At 41.7% G+C, this 23020-nt stretch overlaps 2 protein-coding genes across 2 annotated transcripts; both read right to left on the bottom strand.

Annotated features, from left to right (window-relative positions):
* Positions 1 to 6143: 6143 nt before the first annotated feature.
* Positions 6144 to 8712, bottom strand: LOC311149793 (pancreatic progenitor cell differentiation and proliferation factor). Its single transcript, XM_084187020.1, has 4 exons — positions 8553 to 8712; positions 7186 to 7367; positions 6985 to 7078; positions 6144 to 6825 (listed from the first exon to the last, which is right to left on the bottom strand). The coding sequence occupies exons 2-4, from the start codon at positions 7316 to 7318 to the stop codon at positions 6687 to 6689; spliced, it is 366 nt and encodes a 121-aa protein (XP_084043146.1). The 5' UTR covers positions 7319 to 7367; positions 8553 to 8712; the 3' UTR covers positions 6144 to 6686.
* Positions 8713 to 10810: 2098 nt separating this feature from the next.
* On the bottom strand, positions 10811 to 22642 carry LOC311149912 (tumor protein D54-like; the record flags this gene model as incomplete). Its single annotated transcript, XM_084187140.1, has 9 exons — positions 10811 to 10894; positions 11015 to 11063; positions 11362 to 11406; positions 12488 to 12514; positions 13551 to 13652; positions 15905 to 15952; positions 20996 to 21144; positions 21393 to 21511; positions 22615 to 22642. The coding sequence occupies 9 exons, from the start codon at positions 22640 to 22642 to the stop codon at positions 10811 to 10813; spliced, it is 651 nt and encodes a 216-aa protein (XP_084043266.1).
* Positions 22643 to 23020: the final 378 nt, after the last annotated feature.

The following is a 23020-nucleotide window of genomic DNA, read 5'->3' as shown; positions in this document are numbered from 1 at the left end:
TACCTCTTCAGTCTCTTTGAGTCTATACACTACCAGTCAAAAGTTTGGACACACCTACTCATTCAAGAGTTTTTCTTTATTTTAAATATTTGTTTACATTGTAGAATAATAGTGAAGACATCAAAACTATTAAATAACACATACGGAATCAGGTAGTAACCAAAAAAAGTGTTAAACAAATCAAAATAGGAGCCTCGGTCTGGCTCTGATGCCACGGTGCCAGAACCGGCTGATAACCTAAAACACATTGAAATGGCATTAGGTTAGTGGAGGAGTGGCGGAGAGAGTTCTGGGCATAGTCGAACCATGGCAAGAACACCGACCACTCCCCCGGCCGGTCCTGGCAGTAGGATCGCAGGAACCTACCCACATCCTGATTCACCCGTTCCACCTGCCCATTAGACTTGGGGTGAAAACCAGAGGTCAAGCTGACCGAGACCCCCAGATGTTCCATGAACGCCTTCCAGACCCTGGATGTGAACTGGGGACCCTGGTCAGACACTATGTCCTATGGCACCCTGTAGTGCCGGAAGACGTGTTTAAACAGGGCCTCCGCAGTCTGCAGGGCCGTGGGAAGACCGGGCAAAGGAAGGAGGCGGCAGGCTTTAGAAAAGCGGTCCACAATGACCAGGATGGTGGTGTTACCTTGAGAGAGGGGAAGATCAGTAAGGAAGTCAATACACAAGTGGAACCATGGCCGTTGTGGAACTGGTAAGGGCTGTAACTTACCCGCTGGAAGGTGCCTGGGTGCCTTACTGTGGGCGCACACTGAGCAGGAGTATAACTATACACAGTCTCCTTCCAAGGCCTCAAATATGTTTAGAGTGTGCAGTACTCAATCTGTCGTGCTGATGACACAGAGAGAAGAATGCATTTCCAGTTCATCAGGCTCTAGCAGCTAGTAGAATGATGATGTCATAAGACGCAAACCATCAAACAACACTTGAGAAGGAGGGAACAGAGTAAATGTAGTCTCTCTGCTTAGGGGAAGGTCTTCTGACAGTGTACCACTATGCAAAGGACTGCAGTGACAGCCTAAGTCCATAAGAGATCAGCAATGAGCCAGAAAGCAGCAACAGGGAGACTACAAGCAGCCAGTCCAGTTAAACTTCAGCAATCAACCAATAACATCCACAGGGGTGCAGCATAGGACCATAGCCAGCTGACAGTAACAGCACTGACTGCAAAACTGTGGGATTTTCTATGAGCTCAACCTATGTTAAAAGTGTTGTTTATGCCCATACTTAGCTGCTAATAGCATGTGTTTGAGTGAATTACCTCTGTCCAAATGGATAATATCTGTGACTAAGTGAGTGTGTGAGTGTAAAGTTATTATAGTGCACCCATTCCAAAGAACTGAGTGTTCTGCATCATGTGAAGAAATAATATCAACACTATTTTCCTAAAATGCAGTCCATTTAAATTTGACAAGTCTTCATCGTGGCCTCTTTGGTTTGAATGCAGGCCTTAGACATTTTAGTCATTTTATCCAGAGCGACTTACAGTTAGTGAGTGCATACATAATTATTATTTTTTTCATACTGGCCCCCCGTGGGAATGGTTTATTAAAGAAGGATTGAAATGTCATGGTGACAAGGTAGAGGGTATGAACTAACATGTTGCAGGTTTACATATTTCTGGCTGGGATCAAAAGGCAAAAGCTATTTCACAATCAGCGCACATGTTTGGAAATGTAAAAGCATCCAGTTGGAGGGAGAGCTTAGTCCTACCAAGAGGCTACCATACCAGAAGCACAGGCTGGATTTCCCTCTCTCATGTTTCACATGCGGCAATTTATCAGACCTCTAAAGCTCAGTGGGGTTGCATTATAACTGTATTATAACAGTAGCTAACTTATTTATTGTATTGTAACACTAACTTATTGTTTGTATTATAACACTAACTTATTCTCCAGAGTTCATGCCTTTTATCTTTATGCTCTGGAGTTGACCAGAAATGTGTGGAGGTCAGCTGAGTAATAGTTTACTGCCAGGAGACTGTTGTTGTCGACTCAAAACATTACTGAGCTTATCAATCATGGGAGAGGAACACTTCAGGGAACACTGTGTTAACATGGAAGTTCCTATCGGAACGTGTGCACCAACAGTCTGCAAACCCTCAATAACATGATCCCAGTGTGTACACGTTCTCCCTGCGTGCTGCTGATCAGAAATAGTTCAGTGATAGAGTAACACATTAACCCTGGCTTACTGAACTTGGTGGTTCTGGCCACAAACCGAGTCAGTGATACGAACTCTGTGTTCCTCCCCACTCTTAATACTTATAGGTTACTTGTTTATTCCATTTAAAGGGGAGAACATCCTGACCTTGGCCTTGGCTTTAGCCTTAAACGTAACCCTAACCCTAGCTTCATGTTCACATCCCGGTTCAACCCTAACCCTAGCTTTATGTCCACATCCCAGTTCAACCCTAACCCTCAACCCTAACCCTAACCCTAGCTTTATGTCCACATCCCAGTTCAACCCTCAACCCTCAACCCTCAACCCTAACCCTAGCTTCATGTCCACATCCTGCTTCAACCCTAACCTTAGTCTCAACCCTAACCCTAACTCTAACCCTAGCCTCATGTCCACATCCCAGTTCAACCCTAACCCTAACCCTAGCTTCATGTCCACATCCCGGTTCAACCCTAACCCTAGCTTCAACTCTAACCCTAGCTTCAACCATTTGAGAGCATGCTCAGACTATGAGTGTGCTGGATGGGAGATTCCCATGTCTGTAGGTGTGCCAGATTTAGAGAGCGGAACATTTTTAGACACACGCTAGGTCAGGAAAAGCAACAGGGAGGGCAGGGGGGAGGAGAGGGGGTGTATGTATTTGTTGAAAGTTATGGAGTTTTTGAGACAATGGTATTTAGGTGCATAGTCGTTTAATGTCACATGGACACAGGTCAACTGCTCTGAACAACCTTTGGCAGTCACATGTTCAGTTTTGTTCCAGGTTATTGTTTAGTTTGAACCAGTTTTAAACTGTTAATACAGATTTTTCTGTGTTTCAGTGGTAAGATAAGTAGTAAGATAAGTTCAAGATTCTGTACTTAAAGCTCTCCCAGTAGTGCAGTGGACTCTAAATACTTATTATTATGTTTAGTTTCACGGTCAATCTACAGTACAAAACAACTACCAAGAGGAACGTGCAAGTGTATTGTGGATGCTCACAGAATATCCTCCATGAATTAATGAAATGTTTGAGTGGTGCTATACATATCAGACTGAGTGCATCGCAACATGTACCTGTATGTCAACATGTAGCATGCATGTAAGCTTTGTTTATACCTGCCGCTAACATGAGTCTTTTGTCCTGATCTTGTCCCATTCTGATTGTGTCCACATTTTCAGAACTATGTCTACACATGGTATTAAAATGTGTCTCATATCCGTCTACTGTGTCAGCATTGTGACCAGATTTTCTGGTCCCTCCTATTTATTTATTTTAAGACACATATTGATGCCATAAGTTAATGGTTCCACCTGTCAATGATTTTTAAAAAGGTGGGATGATGATCCAATTATGAATTTAAATGGTTTCACTGTCCAGAACCATTTACACTTGTAAGACATCCAGACACAATGGCTGCATTTAGACAGGCAGCCCAATTCTGATTTTTTTCTCTCACTAATTGGTCTTTTGACCAATCACATCAGATCTTTCCATATCAGAAAAAGATCTGATGTGGAAAGATATGATGTGATTGGTCGAAAGACCAATTAGTGGAAAAAATATCAGATTTGGTCTGCCTGTGTAAACCAATGGGTCCCTGACTACCTCCAGAGGCGGTCAGGAAGATCTGATCACAATGCGTCTTTTAATCATCTACACCTGTCTGAAAATGTATGCACAATCAGAATGTGGAAAAGATCAGGACAAAGAAATCATGTTAGAACCAGGTATAAACGATACTTATGTCTACAGGTCTCTCTTGTGAAATAGAGTTTTATCTAATGACAATAACAATATATAAATAAAGGTTCAATCAAATGCTTAGCTACAGTAACTGGAGTAAACCTCGTTGACGACTTCAGTCAGTGTAAAACGAGTGAAGTCTTCCCATTAGTTCCATGCTTTAATGAACAATCCTGAAAGTGTATTTTATTGTATCCTTGTTGATATCATCAGGTGGTGACTCCACCAATGTGTTGAGATCATAGAAAGACTGTATAAAAATATATTTGACATTCACTTTTATCCCCTAAGAGATTGTGCTAAACAATGTGAATGACTCTGCAGCAACACAGAATGTTCCACAGGTGGTTGACCTATATTTCAGAACAGGTGTACTGTATTATATAAGCGTAAGCCATCGACTTTACCAATTAGCTGTTGCTAATCATATTGTAGCCTAACCGGCTTAATTCCATTAAACAAGTACATTAACAGTGGCTGTTATAAAACAGACACTACACTCATCAGTATTGACGAACAAAACTGACAATGGAGTTTTCGGGATTATTATCATTTGGTTACATATTATGGACACCAGAACTGTTCATTCTCAAATCTGTCTATCCCCTATCATAGCCATGGACACTTTACATGTTCAGTATAGTGGCTATGAGTTAAGAATAGTGACTTGTTATAAAAGTTATTATAAACTACACTTTCATCACTAACTTAATACATCAGGTAAGATAACTACTTCGCAATTTCTGCCCAATCTAAGATTTTATTTTAAATTCTGTTTGTGTAAACTATACATACAGTGGCTTGCGAAAGTATTCACCCCCCTTGGCATTTTTCCTATTTTGTTGCCTAACAACCTGGAATTAAAATTGATTTTGGGGGGGTTTGTATCATTTGATTTACACAACATGCCTACCACTTTGAAGATGCAAAATATTTGTTATTGTGAAACAAACAAAAAAACTGAAAACTTGAGCGTGCATATGCATATGCATATTCACCCCCCCAAAGTCAGTACTTGGTAGAGCCACCTTTTGCAGCAATTACAGCTGCACGTCTCTTGGTGTATGTCTCTTTAAGCTTGGCACATCTAGCCACTGGGATTTTTGCCCATTCTTCAAGGCAAAACTGCTCCAGCTCCTTCAAGTTGGATGGGTTCCGCTGGTTATAAGTCATGCCACAGATTCTCAATTGGATTGAGGTCTGGGCTTTGACTAGGCCATTCCAATGCATTTAAAATGTTTCCCCTTAAACCACTCGAGTGTTGCTTTAGCAGTATGCTTAGGGTCATTGTCCTGCTGGAAGGTGAACCTCCGTCCCAGTCTCAAATCTCTGGAAGACTGAAACAGGTTTCCCTCAAGAATTTCCCTGTATTTAGCGCCATCCATCATACCTTCAATTCTGACCAGTTTCCCAGTCCCTGCCGATGAAAAACATCCCCACAGCATGATGCTGCCACCACCATGCTTCACTGTGGGGATGCTGTTCTCGGGGTGATGAGAGGTGTTGGGTTTGCGCCAGACATAGCGTTTTCCTTGATGGCCAAAAAGCTCTATTTTAGTCTCATCTGACCAGTGTACCTTCTTCCATATGTTTGGGGAGTCTCCCACATGCCTTTTGGCAAACACTAAACGTGTTTGCTTATTTTTTTCTTTAACCAATGGCTTTTTTCTGGCCACTCTTCCATAAAGCCCAGCTCTGTGGAGTGTACGGCTTAAAGTGGTCCTATGGACAGATACTCCAATCTCCGCTGTGGAGCTTTGCAGCTCCTTCAGGGTTATCTTTGGTCTCTTTGTTGCCTCTCTGATTAATGCCCTCCTTGCATGGTCCGTGAGTTTTGGTGGGTGGCCCTCTCTTGGCAGGTTTGTTGTGGTGCCATATTCTTTCCATTTTTTAATAATGGATTTAATTTTGCTCAAAGTTTCTGATATTTTTTTATAACCCAACCCTGATCTGTACTTCTCCACAATGTTGTCCCTGACCTGTTTGGAGAGCTCCTTGGTCTTCATGGTGCCGCTTGCTTGGTGGTGCCCCTTGCTAAGTGGTGTTGCAGACTCTGGGGCATTTCAGAACAGGTGTATATATATATATACATACTGAGATCATGTGACAGATCGCACACAGGTGGACTTTAACTAATTATGTGACTTCTGAAGGTAATTGGTTGCACCAGATCATATTTAGGGGCTTCATAGCAAAGGGGGTGAATACATATGCACGCACCACTTTTCCATTATTTATTTTTTAGAATGTTTTGAAACAAGTTATTTTTTTCATTTCACTTCACCAATTTGGACTATTTTGTGTATGTCCATTACATGAAATCCAAATAAAAATCAATTTAAATTACAGGTTGTAATGCAACAAAATAGGAAAAACGCCAAGGGGGATGAATACTTTTGCAAGGCACTGTACACACAGTTATATATATACACAAACAAATATTTACGGACTTATTTAGTCACTTGAATAGGGAATACAATTCAATACAAAAGTATGCATTGCAAGAACTTTGATTTATTCAACAACAAAAAGCATGACATCAGAGAAATACTGGGTAAAGTAATTTGTTAGGATTTTTTTGTCTTTAATTATAAAAAGCTATATTATTTATAAACATAGAGGGAGGAAAAGCAGCCTCCATCACTAAAAGGTAAAAAAATCTCAGCCGCCTCAATTTCCTAGATTAGACTCAAGGTGTGGGGTGATGAGGAGTGGGATGTTGGGTGTTGAAGAGAAGGGTTTGGGGAGAAGAGAAGATGGAATTAGGAGGGTGGTGGGCTCCCAGGTTCCACCTTCCCAGAGTCGCTGCTTTCAGCGAGTTGCCTACTGAGCTGCTTCTTCAACACCATCTCCCTGGCGATACACGCCACCTGACCGTTGGCCACTGTGTACGTTCCACTCCTGCAACAAGGAAATATTGTTTAGCTAAAGAGGTACAGAAAAACAATGAACTGGTTACTTAAGATGAGAAGTCTTACAAAGTAAGGACAAATTAAGCACAACATTTAAACTATGCATGGATTTAATCAATTTATGTGACTCTTCGGTTAGGGAACTCACTTCTGTTCAGATCCAACCATGCTGCCAGGCTGGTTCTGTTTGTTTGGGAAGAAGAAAGAAGACCACCAGTGACCAGAGTCTTGTCTCTGCAGACCTGAGGAAGAAAAAACAAGAGGAAACGTTAGGAACCTGGTCATTAGGAATCGAGTGACCGAGAGAGATAAAGTAAAACTCGTCATCGTGCGAGAAACTGGTCTGTACCTGGGGGGTGTGGAATGACTTCGCCAGCGTACTCAGAACTGCCACAGGAGCTGTTGCTAGAGGTGGATCCTATGCGCCTTCTATAGTAATCATGGGTGGCGATGAGAGAGCCAGTGGATGGAATTGATGCCATTTTCTTAAACCTTTACCTCAAACCCTTTCAAAGATGGAAGATGGGAAACCTAGGGAAGAAGGGGATATTATTATGTGTGTGGAGACAGGAACCATACAAGCAGAGGCAAGTGATACTGGGATGAGCCAAATAATATTGGCTATGGATGCTGCTAGATCTCACTGAATGCACCATAACACAACATCAACATAGGCTTTTGTACAGATTTGTCTGTGCAAAGTGTAAGACCTATTTCATCAGCCTGCAACCCATTCCCAGCATTGACACCGCAGAGAACAGGCCTATATTCAACTTCAGCCAAAGTGAGTTAGAAACGTGACTGAGTGACAAAAAAAATTGTTTCTGGATTACTAGCATCATCCATTAACAGAAGCCTATCATTAGCCTATTATAGGCAACGTGTGTTTCCACTTCCCATGCTCCTGACCCCTTGAGCCTCTATCTGATATCACTGTTGGCTTAGCCCCCAGTCTGAGGGTTGTGATAGAGACCAACAGCTGTGCCGAGTGACTTCCACACCATTTTCTGTAAATAAGTGGGCTGTCTGGGACCGGGGTATGCAGGTATAATGTTCCAACTTCTGGGCACCTATCCAGGAAACAGAGTGCTGTGCACGTGCTAGGAGAGTCAAAGGGCTCAACACTTGGTGCTGGCCGCTACAGGACCTCTAAGGTGCTGAGTAAGCCACTCAAAAAGCAGGATATACCAGAAAGCAGGACTATACAGGTTGTGTGAATGTGCATTGCACATTGTATTCATGCCAGCATGGCCAATCCAACCTCATGTGCAGAAAAACAAATGAGACCAGCACTGGCAAGTGTATGATAAACAGACCATCTAGACAAAATGTAGATGCAAAGAGACTAGACAATATCAGCAGTCAAGGCAACAATTATCCAATTGATTAGATAATTATTATTGATATTCCTATTTGATGATATGATGATCAGAATCAGATAGGATACCAAGCTGGTGGAAAAGAGAACCCCACATTCTGATTTCAGTATTTTAAGGCTATTAGCCTACATTGTTAAAGGCAATGTGAAATCTTACTTTTTTATAATTTGTGCCAGGACAATAAATAAAATATCATTACTGTCATAGCTAGCTCTTCCTTTAGTAGGTCAACATATGATTGGACACACATTGTCCATTATTATCTGGGCAAGTAGCCTAGGTTACTCAATGGCCCATATTATTTAGCCTTTTCTAAAAGCAATCAAATCAATCTTACCTTTTTTATTTGGCGTTTGATGATGTTGAAAAACACCAAAGGCAGGTGAGGGTCTGTTGACAAGACTCGGTGAATTAAGCTAAACGACTACTTTTGCCCATTTGTGGTATTTTCTCGAATGGAACCCTTCAAAGTCTTTCCAGTGTCCTCAGTGTAGAATGATGAATAGGGACAGGCAGGTAACTTTATACAGTGCGGGCTGTAACCCATCCTTGACGAGCTGCTCATGGGTGGGGTTAGGGCACGTTAAGGCCTACGTTTCCAGGGAAGCCAACCTGAACTCAGGGGTAGACGTAAAATAGTAAACGGAAAGATGACTGCAAATAGTGCCAATATTACTTTTCGTATGATATATTACACATTACAATTCTTATGATATGTTACGAATTGCAATTTGTATAATATGTAACGAATTTGCAAAAGGTATGATATGTTACGAGTTCCAATTTGTTGTGGCTAACGTTAGCTAGGTGGCTAGCACTAACGTTAGCTAGGTGGATAATGTTATCTAGGCTAGAGGTTAGGGGTTAAAGTTAGGGTTAGGGTTACGCTTTGAACACACCAACTGTGTTTTTTGCGTTTTGGTACACCAGAAGTACATTAATTTCCAATGGAACGCTGCGTTCGCCTTGCAGCATTGCGTTGCAGAGGCAGTCACAGTGCTTTCTGTGTGGTGCATACATTGGATTTATCGAACCTAAGTGTCAAACTGTATGTGTAAACGGGTTGACAGAAATGGTAGCAGAAGGTGAATGTTGAACTTTTGTTGCACACATATCTATTTTGCGCAATGACACAGTCGGTGTGTTCAAAGCGTTAGGGCTAAGGTCAGGGTAAGGGGTTAGGAGTTAGGCTAAAGGGTTAATATTAGGGTTAGGGGTAGGGTTAGCTAACATGCTAAGTAGTTGCAAAGTAGCTAAAAGTTGTAAGTAGTTGCAAAGTTGATAATTAGCTAACATTGTCCATGATGAGAGTCAAACACAACCTTTGGGTTGCTAGACTTCGCGTTATATGCACGCATGCCCTTCCGTCCATACCGACCAACTACCCTATGTAATCATTCCAAACATAACATATCATACTAAATACTTTTTCCGGATTTACGTTTAACATGTTACGTCTAGTCTATAAGGCTGGGCAAGCACAAAACATGCGTTGCAATCAATTGCAATGCTTTTGACAGACACTTCATCCAGAATCCGCAGCTGTCGCAAATGTGCAAACAACGAATAACCGAACTTTAACCCAGTAGCCCACTGCTTTAATCTGTTCTTCTACCGCGTGAAAGCAGAACATAATGTCAAAATGTGATTATCTGGCTTTTCCTTTTCAATATTTGTAAGATGATTGGAATCACAGACTATTGTAACAGTTCCTATACATTATCAAGTTTAATTCGGTCAATAATATCGTAATGAAAAGGAAAGACAGAATAATGGGTTTTTCAGGGTTAAAAATATAATATTCTAATTTTCGTATCTGGCTTCAGCCTTCCCTGGTAGTCTAGTGGTTAGGATTCGGCGCTCTCACCGCCGCGGCCCGGGTTCGATTCCCGGTCAGGGAATACGATTTTTTTTTTATGACAGTCACTGTTCTACCGGAGTCTATTATACCACCGTACCATGGTTGTAGCTGTCAACAGTAACAACAATATTCACTTTTATGCATCTCTTTATTTTTACCGAAAGGTACAGTATCCAAAATCATTACACATTAGATCAGACCACATACGTTTTAATTGAAAATTCTCTTAAAAGTACAAAAATACATCACTGTACATTTGTGATTGTTATGTTCTTAGAATGCAATAGCAGAATATGACAATGACATTTTCCTACAAACAGTAGGCCAATATAAATAACTACATATTGGAAATACTACTTCAAATTTAGAATGAATGGTTGGAACCAACACTGTCAATGCCAAACCCAAGTCATTACTCCCCTCTATCTCACAACTGAAGCTACATTCATTTATAACATCATAGAATAATCCTTGTAGCTTGACACACATTCAATTCACAGTATGACATTTTAAAGGTCTCCCACCCCACTCCAACAACAAATAAACTGTTAAATATCTCTGCATAGCCCACACATGGAATCCATATACATTTTACTTTGTCATTCATGTATTTATCAACCTCCTGCACAATGTTTACTCTTTGAAGGAGTAGTGTGGACAATGCCATCAGGTTAAAGTGATTAAGGGAGTATAGTGAGATTACAGATGGTGGATAGAAAAATAAATTGATTATGTTAGAAGGAACCACTGTTCTGAGATGGGCTTCTTCCAAACCCAGAGACCTCTCCATCATTCCCTCGACTCATGGACACCTTGTTCTGTGTGGGAGAGACAGAAGACAGTAGAGAAATTAGGATTTAGTTTTAATATTAAAGATGAGAAAATACAGTATTTTCTGTTCTTTATGTTTGTGATTGTGAGAGAACACAGACACTCACCTTCACGCTTCCCACCATGTCTTCAAAGGACTTGAATGTATTGGAATGTCTACAAGGAGGCAGAAAGACACATTATCTCTTAAACAATAGAAATCACTTTGAGGTACCATTTCAGGGTAAAGTAACTTTTTCAGCTTTAAATGTAACTTTATTTACTTGCAGCATTAATGTAATTCTAATCTTGTTCACCAGACTCTTCCTCCCCAAGCGCTGTTCGCAATTAGCCTGGGGATGAAGTTAATATCATTCAAACATCATTCACCGCCTATGGAGGTACTGCAGGAAGTAGTAGTAGGGCAGAATTTCAGTGATGTCTGACTGGGAAAGAGGTGTGCACAGTGTTTTACCTCATTGACATAGCAGGCACACTGATGGAGTGGCCCAAGGAGGGGCTGGTGCGTCAGAGAGCAGAAAGAGAGACAAAGAGACATTAGTAAGAGCAGTACATCATGTAGTATAGTAGTGCATCATATAGTATAGTAGTACATCATGTAGTATAGTAGTACATCATGTAATATAGTAGTGCATCATGTAATATAGTAGTACGTCATGTAGTATAGTAGTACATCATGTAGTATAGCAGTACATCATGTAGTATAGTAGTACATCATCTAGTATAGCAGTACATCATGTAGTATAGCAGTACATCCTGTAGTATAGTAGTGCATCATGTAATATAGTAGTACATCATGTAGTATAGTAGTACATCATGTAGTATAGCAGTACATCATGTAGTATAGTAGTACATCATCTAGTATAGCTGTACATCATGCAGTATAGCAGTACATCATGTAATATAGTAGTGCATCATGTAATATAGTAGTACGTCATGTAGTATAGTAGTACGTCATCTAGTATAGCAGTACATCATGTAGTATAGCAGTACATCCTGTAGTATAGTAGTGCATCATGTAATATAGTAGTACATCATGTAATATAGTAGTACATCATGTAGTATAGTAGTACATCATGTAGTATAGCAGTACATCATGTAGTATAGTAGTACATCATCTAGTATAGCTGTACATCATGCAGTATAGCACTACATCATATAGTATAGCAGTACATAATGTAGTATAGCAGTACATCCTGTAGTATAGCAGTACATCCTGTAGTATAGCAGTACATCCTGTAGTATAGCAGTACATCATGTAGCATAGCAGTACAACATGTAGTATAGTAGTACATAATGTAGTATAGTAGTATAGCATGTGAGCAAGAAAAACAGATAAGATCAGTAGCAGCTTAATCAGGTCAGGTTGAAAGGTCAGCAAGCCAAGAAGGTCAGCAACATTAACGTTGACCTATCAACTTGGGTAGTTCACTCAGGTCTAAACTAATGCAACAGTCCACTCAGTAGTTAGTTTGAGTAAGTAGTTCACTCAGATCTAAGGTAGTAAAGTCTTGCAGGGCCGAGGAGCTAATGCAACAGTCTGTGAGAATATATCACCAGGGAACTCCTACTATCCTTACCGAGGTGGGCTTGGCAAAGGCAGTGCCCTGTCCGGTCAGTGGGCAGCGTTACAGGAAAGCAATGGGGAAAGAGAGACGGTCAGATACAGTAATCAAGAGGCCACATGGAGGTGTAAATATTGGCAGTGCGCTGTATGAGTGTGTGTGTATAACTTAAACCATCATTAATGGCAAGCAAAAATGCATCACACCGACAGCTACCCTTTACACAGGCTCAATTTAAAGGCTTTGTGAAAGAACAGTAAAGTAGATAAGCGATATTGCGTAAACAAGTGCACAAGAAGAAACCTTTGTCCTCAACAAATGTGTCCTGTGAAGGGGAACGGCATTGTTATGACATGCATTACGCCATTACGTTTGTACTATGTTGTGTATGGCTGCTCAGAGGATAAAAAGTTGTGTATATATATACACATGACTCTACAAGGTGTCGAAAGCATGCCACAGGGATGCTGGCCCATGTTGACTCCAATGCTTCCCACAGTTGTGTCAAGTTGCCTGGATGTCTTTTGGGTGGTGGACCATTCTTGATACACACGGAAAACTGTTGAACGTGAAAAACCCAGCAGCGTTGCAGTTCTTGACACACTCAAACCGGTGAGCCTGGCACCTACTACCATACCCCGTTCAAAGGCACTTAAATATTTTGTCTTGCCCATTCACCCTCTGAATGGCACACATACAGAATCCATGTCTCAATTGTCTCAAGGCTTAAAAATATATTTTTAACATGTCTCCTCCCCTTCATCTACACTGATTGAAGTGGATTTAACAGGTGCCATCAATAAGGGATCATAGCTTTCACCTTGATTCACCTGGTCAGTCTATGTCATGAAAAGAGCAGTTGTATATATATATATATATATATATATATATATATATATATATATATATATATATATATATATATAACTGGATTAAAAAGATGGATGATTGATTTAGTGGATTTAGACAAAATGACGGATATGAAGGGTGGACATAGCTGGTGGACAGATGAGTAATAGAGGTGGTGAAGGAAGATGGAAAGAATAGAAGAGTGTATGGGAGGATGAGCTGAGGGTACCTCATGTCTCCAAGTCTCCTTGTAATGGCCACACCCATTGTGGACAGGGCAGCACTGGTCATCTGTCCTGCATTAGAGATACTCTCCTGGGTCCTCTTATACCTAGTCACAGAAAGCGAGAGACAGAGTCAGAGATATAGAAAAGATAGGAAGTTTATATTTTGACTGCCAATCAGTCGGCATGACTACTATAGTATATCAAGGGGGAAAAGGGCAAAACTTAACCTATGTCACTGAGGTGTGTTCAAAGTACACCCTACACAAGAACTTCATTTGCATATTGGCGCATCCACATCCTCATATTCCACTTTCATGGATCCTCCTTTTCACAGTGACGAGCATGCTGTGTGCCACCACAGCAGCAGCAGGAGGACACATGCTGTGAGCATGGATGGACCGGTTGAAACACGATGGGTGAAACCCCAAAACACGAGCCATCAGCTCCTTTGTCATCACCCCCGTCCTAGTGCAGATAGCCAGACACCCCCACCTCCTCTGGTTTCACCAAGTGAAGTGCTCCCTCCCCGGCCAGGCCAGCCACAGCCTGTTGTTAATGCTGCTGCCAGTGTTAAACAGGCTATTAGACAGGCTATTAACAGGCCTCTGATCCAGCTGACTTTAAAATCCTATCAGCTGTTCCAACATAGAGCTTAGAACAACATAGAACAACAACACTTTTAGAAAAGCCCGTCTTGGTTAACTTTATATACAGTGGGGAGAACAAGTATTTGATACACTGCCGATTTTGCAGGTTTTCCTACTTACAAAGCATGTAGAGGTCTGTAATTTTTATCATAGGTACACTTCAACTGTGAGAGACGGAATCTAAAACAAAAATCCAGAAAATCACATAGAATGATTTTTAAGTAATTAATTTGCATTTTATTGCATAACATAAGTATTTGATCACCTACCAACCAGTAAGAATTCCGGCTCTCACAGACCTGTTAGTTTTTCTTTAAGAAGCCCTCCTGTTCTCCACTCATTACCTGTATTAACTGCACCTGTTTGAACTCGTTACCTGTATAAAAGACACCTGTCCACACACTCAATCAAACAGACTCCATCCTCTCCACAATGGCCAAGACCAGAGAGCTGTGTAAGGACATCAGGGATAAAATTGTAGACCTGCACAAGGCTGGGATGGGCTACAGGACAATAGGCAAGCAGCTTGGTGAGAAGGCAACAACTGTTGGCACAATTATTAGAAAATGGAAGAAGTTCAAGATGACGGTCAACCTCAGTCTGGGGCTCCATGCAAGATCTCACCTCGTGGGGCATCAATGATCATGAGGAAGGTGAGGGATCAGCCCAGAACTACACGGCAGGACCTGGTCAATGACCTGAAGAGAGCTGGGACCACAGTCTCAAAGAAAACCATTAGTACACACTGCGCCGTCATGGATTAAAATCCTGCAGCGCACGCAAGGTCCACCTGCTCAAGCCAGCGCATGTCCAGGCCCGTCTGAAGTTTGCCAATGACCATCTGGATGATCCAGAGGAGGAATGGGAGAAGGTCATGTGGTCTGATGAGACAAAAATAGAGCTTTTTGGTCTAAACTCCACTCGCCGTGTTTGGAGGAAGAAGAAGGATGAGTACAACCCCAAGAACACCATCCCAACCGTGAAGCATGGAGGTGGAAACATCATTCTTTGGGGATGCTTTTCTGCAAAGGGGACAGGACGACTGCACCGTATTGAGTGGAGGATGGATGGGGCCATGTATCGCGAGATCTTGGCCAACAACCTCCTTCCCTCAGTAAGAGCATTGAAGATGGGTCGTGGCTGGGTCTTCCAGCATGACAACGACCCGAAACACACAGCCAGGGCAACTAAGGAGTGGCTCCGTAAGAAGCATCTCAAGGTCCTGGAGTGGCCTAGCCAGTCTCCGGACCTGAACCCAATAGAACATCTTTGGAGGGAGCTGAAAGTCCGTATTGCCCAGCGACAGCCCTGAAACCTGAAGGATCTGGAGAAGGTCTGTATGGAGGAGTGGGCCAAAATCCCTGCTGAAGTGTGTGCAAACCTGGTCAAGACCTACAGGAAACGTATGATCTCTGTAATTGCAAACAAAGGTTTCTGTACCAAATATTAAGTTCTGCTTTTCTGATGTATCAAATACTTATGTCATGCAATAAAATGCAATAAAATGCAAATGAATTACTTAAAAATCATACAATGTGATTTTCTGGATTTTTGTTTTAGATTCCGTCTCTCACAGTTGAAGTGTACCTATGATAAAAATTACAGACCTCTACATGCTTTGTAAGTAGGAAAACCTGCAAAATCGGCAGTGTATCAAATACTTGTTCTCCCCACTGTATATAATGGATGTAAACATAGTGACCACTCACACGTTAGATTGGCTGATGTCCTCCAGAGTAGCTGAGGCTGTCAGATATCTGTAAATACAGAGGTACATTATCATCAGGGCTCCATCTTGGAGAGAGCACTAAGTACTGAAGATGAGCGTGCATTTCAGGATTATGTACAGTTGAAGTCGGAAGTTTACATACACTTAGGTTGGAGTCATTAAAACTTGTTTTTCAACCACTCCACAAATTTCTTGTTAACAAACTATAGTTTTGGCAAGTTGGTTAGGACATCTACTTTGTGCATGACACAAGTAATTTGTCCAACAATTGTTTACAGACAGATTATTTCACTTATAATTCACTGTATCACAATTCCAGTGGGTCAGAAGTTTACTAAGTTGACTGTGCCTTTAAACAGCTTGTAAAATTCCAGAAAACTATGTCATGGCTTTAGAAGCTTCTGATAGGCTAATTGACATCATTTGAGTCAATTGGAGGTGTACCTGTGGATGTTTTTCAAGGCCTATCTTCAAACTCAGTGCCTCTTTGCTTGACATCATGGGAAAATCAAAAGAAATCAGCCAAGACCTCAGAAAATAATTGTAGACCTCCACAAGTCTGTGGTCCTCTGTAGCTCAGCTGGTAGAGCACGGTGCTTGTAACGCCAAGGTAGTGGGTTCGATCCCCGGGACCACCCATACACAAAAATGTATGCACGCACGACTGTAAGTCGCTTTGGATAAAGGCGTCTGCTAAATGGCATATTAAATTTAAAATTAAATTAAAAGTCTGGTTCATCCTCGGGAGCAATTTCCAAACGCCTGAAGGTACCACGTTCATCTGTACAAACAATAGTACGCAAGTATAAACACCATGGGACCATGCAGCCGTCGTACCGCTCAGGAAGGAGACGTGTTCTGTCTCCTAGAGATGAACGTACTTTGGTGCGAAAAGTGCAAATCAATCCCAGAACAACAGCAAAGGACCTTGTGAAGATGCTGGAGGAAACAGGTACAAAAGTATCTATAGCCACAGTAAAACGAGTCCTATATCGACATAACCTGAAAGGCCGCTCAGCAAGGAAGAAGCCACTGCTCCAAAACCGCCATAAAAAAGCCAGACTACGGTTTGCAACTGCACATGGGGACAAAAATCGTACGTTTTGGAGAAATGTCCTCTGGTCTGATGAAACAAAAATAGAACTGTTTGGCCATAATGACCATCGTTATGTTTGGAGGAAAAAGGGGGTAACTTACAAGCCGAAGAACACCATCCCAACCGTGAAGCACGGGGGTGGCAGCATCATGCTGTGGGGGTGCATTGCTGCAGGAGGGACTGGTGCACTTCACAAAATAGATGGCATCATGAGGAAGGAAAATTATGTGGATATATTGAAGCAACATCTCAAGACATCAGTCAGGAAGTTAAAGCTTGGTCGCAAATGGGTCTTCCAAATGGAATAATGACCCCAAGCATACTTCCAAAGTTGTGGCAAAATGGCTTAAGGACAACAGCGTCAAGGTATTGGAGTGGCCATCACAAAGCCCTGACCTCAATCCTATAGAACATTTGTGGGCAGAACTGAAAAAGCGTGTGCGAGCAAGGAGGCCTACAAACGTGACTCAGTTACACCAGCTCTGTCAGGAGGAATGGGCCAAAATTCACCCAACTTTTTGTGGGAAGCTTGTGGAAGGCTACCCGAAATGTTTGACCCAAGTTAAACAATTTAAAGGCAATGCTACCAAATACTAATTGCGTGTATGTAAACTTCTGACCCACTGGGAATGTGATGAAATAAATACAGTGGGGTAAAAAAGTATTTAGTCAGCCACCAATTGTGCAAGTTCTCCCACTTAAAAAGATGAGAGAGGCCTGTAATTTTCATCATAGGTACACGTCAACTATGACAGACAAAATGAGAGAAAAAAAATCCAGAAAATCACATTGTAGGATTTTTTTATGAATTTATTTGCAAATTATGGTGGAAAATAAGTATTTGGTCAATAACAAAAGTTTCTCAATACTTTGTTATATACCCTTTGTTGGCAATGACACAGGTCAAACGTTTTCTGTAAGTCTTCACAAGGTTTTCACACACTGTTGCTGGTATTTTGGCCCATTCCTCCATGCAGATCTCCTCTAGAGCAGTGATGTTTTGGGGCTGTCGCTGGGCAACACAGACTTTCAATTCCCTCCAAAGATTTTCTATGGGGTTGAGATCTGGAGACTGGCTAGGCCACTCCAGGACCTTGAAATGCTTCTTACGAAGCCACTCCTTCGTTGCCCGGGCGGTGTGTTTGGGATCATTGTCATGCTGAAAGACCCAGCCACGTTTTATCTTCAATGCCCTTGCTGATGGAAGGAGGTTTTCACTCAATCTCACGATACATGGCCCCATTCATTCTTTCCTTTACACAGATCAGTCGTCCTGGTCCCTTTGCAGAAAAACAGCCCCAAAGCATGATGTTTCCACCCCCATGCTTCACAGTAGGTATGGTGTTCTTTGGATGCAACTCAGCATTCTTTGTCCTCCAAACACGACGAGTTGAGTTTTTACCAAAAAGTTCTATTTTGGTTTCATCTGACCATATGACATTCTCCCAATCCTCTTCTGGATCATCCAAATGCACTCTAGCAAACTTCAGACGGGCCTGGACATGTACTGGCTTAAGCAGGGGGACACGTCTGGCACTGCAGGATTTGAGTCCCTGGCGGCGTAGTGTGTTACTGATGGTAGGCTTTGTTACTTTGGTCCCAGCTCTCTGCAGGTCATTCACTAGGTCCCCCCGTGTGGTTCTGGGATTTTTGCTCACCGTTCTTGTGATCATTTTGAACCCACAAGGTTAGATCTTGCGTGGAGCCCCAGATCGAGGGAGATTATCAGTGGTCTTGTATGTCTTCCATTTCCTAATAATTGCTCCCACAGTTGATTTCTTCAAACCAAGCTGCTTACCTATTGCAGATTCAGTCTTCCCAGCCTGGTGCAGGTCTACAATTTTGTTTCTGGTGTCCTTTGACAGCTCTTTGGTCTTAGCCATAGTGGAGTTTGGAGTGTGACTGTTTGAGGTTGTGGACAGGTGTCTTTTATACTGATAACAAGTTCAAACAGGTGCCATTAATACAGGTAACGAGTGGAGGACAGAGGAGCCTCTTAAAGAAGAAGTTACAGGTCTGTGAGAGCCAGAAATCCTGCTTGTTTGTAGGTGACCAAATACTTATTTTCCACCATACTTTGCAAATAAATTCATTAAAAATCCTACAATGTGATTTCCTAGAAAAAAAAATCTCAATTTGTCTGTCATAGTTGACGTGTACCTATGATGAAAATTACAGGCCTCTCTCATCTTTTTAAGTGGGAGAACTTGCACAATTGGTGGCTGACTAAATACTTTTTTCCCCACTGTAAAAGCCGAAATAAATCATTATCTTTACTATTATTCTGACATTTCACATTCTTAAAATAAAGTGGTGATCCTAACTGACCTAAGACAGGGAATTTTTACTAGTATTAAATGTCAGGAATTGTGAAAAACTGAGTATAAAGGTTTTTGGCTAAGGTGTATGTAAACTTCCGACTTCAACTGTAGGTATTATGCCAGGCTAAAACAGGGTGCTGACATTGCATGCTTTTCTACAGCGTTCTGCCAGAAATAATAATAGATACAATAGCCGTTTTGGCAGGCTTAGTTCACCTTTGCCCAACTTTTACTCACATTAAGTCAGAGTCAAAACTGCCCTGGTTCATTTGCAAAGGCTCGCCATTAGTTTGAAATCTATCCACAGTTTTGGAATGCCTTCAATTCTGATAGTGTCTCAGGGGGAGTTGGAATATGCAAAAAAACAATTTCCAATTCACAAATGCATATAATACACAATTGTACATGTGTGACATAGGACAAATATACTGAACAGAAATATAAACGCAACATGTAAAGTGTTGGTCCCATGTTTCATGAGCTGAAATAAAAGATCCCAGAAATGTTCCATACGCACAAAAAGCTTATTTCTCTCAAATGTTGAATGTTCATTTCTCTACCATAAGCCGTCTTAGGGAAGCTCATCTGCGTGCTCGTCATTCTCACCAGGGTCTTGACCTGACTGCAGTTTGATTTCAGTGGGCAAATGCTCACCTTCGATGGCCACTGGCACGCTGGAGAATTGTGCTCTTCACGGATGAATCCCTGTTTCAAATGCACCGGGCAGAAGGCAAACAGTGTGTTTGTGGGCGAACGGTTTGCTGATGCCAACGTTGTGAACAGAGTGCCCCAGGGTGGCAGTGTGGTTATGGTATGGGCAGGCATAAGCTACAGACAACGAACAAAATTGCATTTTATTGATGGCAATTTGAATGCACAAAGATACCATGATGAGATCCAGAGGCCCATTGTTGTGTCATTCATCCACCGCCATCACCTCATGTTTCAGCCTGATAATGCATGGCCCCATGTCGCAAGGATCTGTACACAATTCCTGGAAGCTGAAAATGTCCCAGTTCTTCCATGGCCTGCATACTCAACAGACATGTCACCCATTGAGCATGTTTGGGATGCTCTGGATCGACGTGTACGACAGTGTGTTCTAGTTCCCACCGATATTCAGCATCTTCGCACAGCCATTGAAGAGGAGTGGGACAACATTTCACAGGCCACAATCAACAGACTTATCAACTCTATGCGAAGGAGCTGTGTCTGTCACACTCCATGAGACAAACTGTGGTCACACCAGATATTGACTGGTTTTCTGATCCACGGCTCTACTTTGTTTAAAAGGTATCTGTGACCAACAGATGCATATCTGTATTCCCAGTCAAGTGAAATCCATAGATTAGGGCCTAATGAATTTATTTCAATTGACTGATTTCTTTTTTTTGCAGTGTATATATAAGCACCCACCAAATTATTATTATTATTATTACCAATTCTGATGTATTATTATCAAGCTTGTTATGTCATTCACTGACAGTCACTCAATCAGTCCATGTCAGCTAACTTTTTTTTAGATGGGTAAGTTAGTCTTTATAATGCCTCAGGTTACTTTAATACATTTCTGGTGGTGATGTCGTATAGGCGGTTGAAGAAGCAGGAGTGTTGTGTGACATCATGAGGGCATCTCACAGGAGGAAGTACTTACGCATTGGAGGTCTGGACTTCCTGCCAGCCTTTGGACAGGTTCTGTTTAATCTCACTGAAGGGGCCCATACCCAGCTGCCTCTTGATGTCCATCGCATATTTCTCTTTGGCCAAGAGTACCTGCCGCAAAGTCTGTATTTCATCCTCCGTCTGAGCAGAACAAAATGGCAAAAAAGTTTACAACGTTCAAGGATCCAGAGTTCAGACTAAAAAGTAAAAATTGTGGATTTTTTAATTATTCTATGACTTGTCTTTTTCCATTCACTTGGGTGCAAATCAAAATCTGAACAAAATATTATCCTAAGAGACACATTCAACATAAATGAATATGACAATGTTTGACAACATGAAGAATGGGACAAAAGGGCAAAGTTGGACAGACACAGAGAGAATAATACCTTTGCCAGCTCCATCTTTAAATCAACCTCATCCTCCTCTGATAGACCGTTAGTAGGACTTCCAATTCTTGATATTCCAATGGAAATGTTCCTTGGTGAAACATTTTCCCCACTGTAACCTTTGAAAGGAGTATACATGTTACTGTCTACAATGCATACCCATATCAATGCTCGAGCTGTGACTTAATTCATTAATATTCAATCAGTTGTTGACATAAATTATTGCTCTACTGGCAGTTCATCTTCATGAAGTCAACAGCTTGTAAGGACAGGCTGAAGATGTCCTCAACAATATGTGTGTAGCATACATCATTATTTTTATTTTTTTAGGAACTCAGTCAGGTCTCAACTTACTGTTGAGAGTTAGAATAGTAAAATGCACAAGGTGCAATTTCGAAATGTGGTTGTGCATCAGCAGTCTTTCTCTTGTAATATCAGTCACTGAGAGTCACTCAATTAGCCCATTTCAGCTCACTTTTTTTAGATGGGTAAGTTAGTCTAGCGGCCATCTATCTAAACTTGTAGTATTCATGGTCGAATTATAGACCGGAGGGCACCCATTGATTTTGTTATTCACTCTCAGTCAGATATCATATTAAACATGCAATGCAAACATTTCTCTCCGCCCAATGGCAAATTGTGTAGAATTGCAGAAAACTTGCTTTAAAACAGCAACATTTTCTCTACACCCCATGGCAAAATGTGTAGAATTGCAGGAATCGAACTCTAAAACATATTATTTTTTGTCTCCGCTGTCAAGAGGAGGCCGCTAAAAAGTGGGGGGGGGGGGGGGGGGGGGACAACATTTCGTTTAGAGCCCCCAAAAGGCTAGGGCCGGCTCTGAGCTGCATGTGTGGGTATGGATGTGGTGGGTACGCAGACCCGCAAGCGACTGCGACCCCTAATGATGAGTTCAGATTTTTTTGTGTCCCACACTCCTATCAAAGTTGCCCATCCCTGGTGTAGGCCTACTGGGCCACTGTGTTGACCCAGTGCGTTGTTCTCAATTTCGCCCAGCGCGCTGTCCATGGTGCTGAAATCCATGGCTACCTGTAGCGCTAGCAATAGCATTGCGTGTGGCTGATCACGCATAGCAGGAGAGGCTAGGTACGGTCGAATTGAAAGTATTTTTTATCTCACCGTGTGATCCAGAGTAGGATGTCAGTCGGTCATTTAACAATTCAACAATCTAGCCATAGTAAATTAAATGCAACCGACTTACCTTGCCTATTCATGATCAGCAGAGGCATAAACAATTCCGTTTCACCCAGCACGTCTTTTCCGTGTTCGAGCTAACGTTAGCTCTTGCTAAATGGTGTCCAATCCCTACTGGTCAATACTAGATCTCTCAAATGCTTCTCTATACTCAAATGCAGTATCACGCAATGGTTTACATGCCTAAGCCATTTACTGAAAATCAAAAACACTATAATGTAGTCTTATTGGAATATTAACGTTATGTTGCGTTGTTTATTCAAGGCGAAAAAGCTATGTGTTTTGAGAATGGGAGTTAATCCCGCACGTGAGTGTGTGAGATGATAGGGGCGTGCCCCTGTCGAGTAAACAAATTCGAGGAATTTTTATACAGATCGTCCACATTGTTCATCGATGTTATTTTATAAAGTATA

Source organism: Coregonus lavaretus (assembly GCF_964263955.1).
Source record: "Coregonus lavaretus genome assembly, chromosome: 22".
Lineage (NCBI taxonomy): Eukaryota > Metazoa > Chordata > Actinopteri > Salmoniformes > Salmonidae > Coregonus > Coregonus lavaretus.
The sequence above is the reverse complement of the archived record's forward strand: the minus strand, read 5'-3'. Positions and strand labels throughout refer to the sequence as shown.

Excerpts from the sequence above, each read along its gene's own strand:
- LOC311149793 (XM_084187020.1), bottom strand. The coding sequence starts at position 7,318 with ATGGCATCAATTCCATCCACTGGCTCTCTCATCGCCACCCATGATTAC. Across the intron at positions 7,079-7,185 it reads AGTCATTCCACACCCCCCAG|GTCTGCAGAGACAAGACTCT; the intron begins GTACAGACCAGT and ends TTTCTTCCTCAG. Across the intron at positions 6,826-6,984 it reads ATGGTTGGATCTGAACAGAA|GAGTGGAACGTACACAGTGG; the intron begins GTGAGTTCCCTA and ends TCCTTGTTGCAG.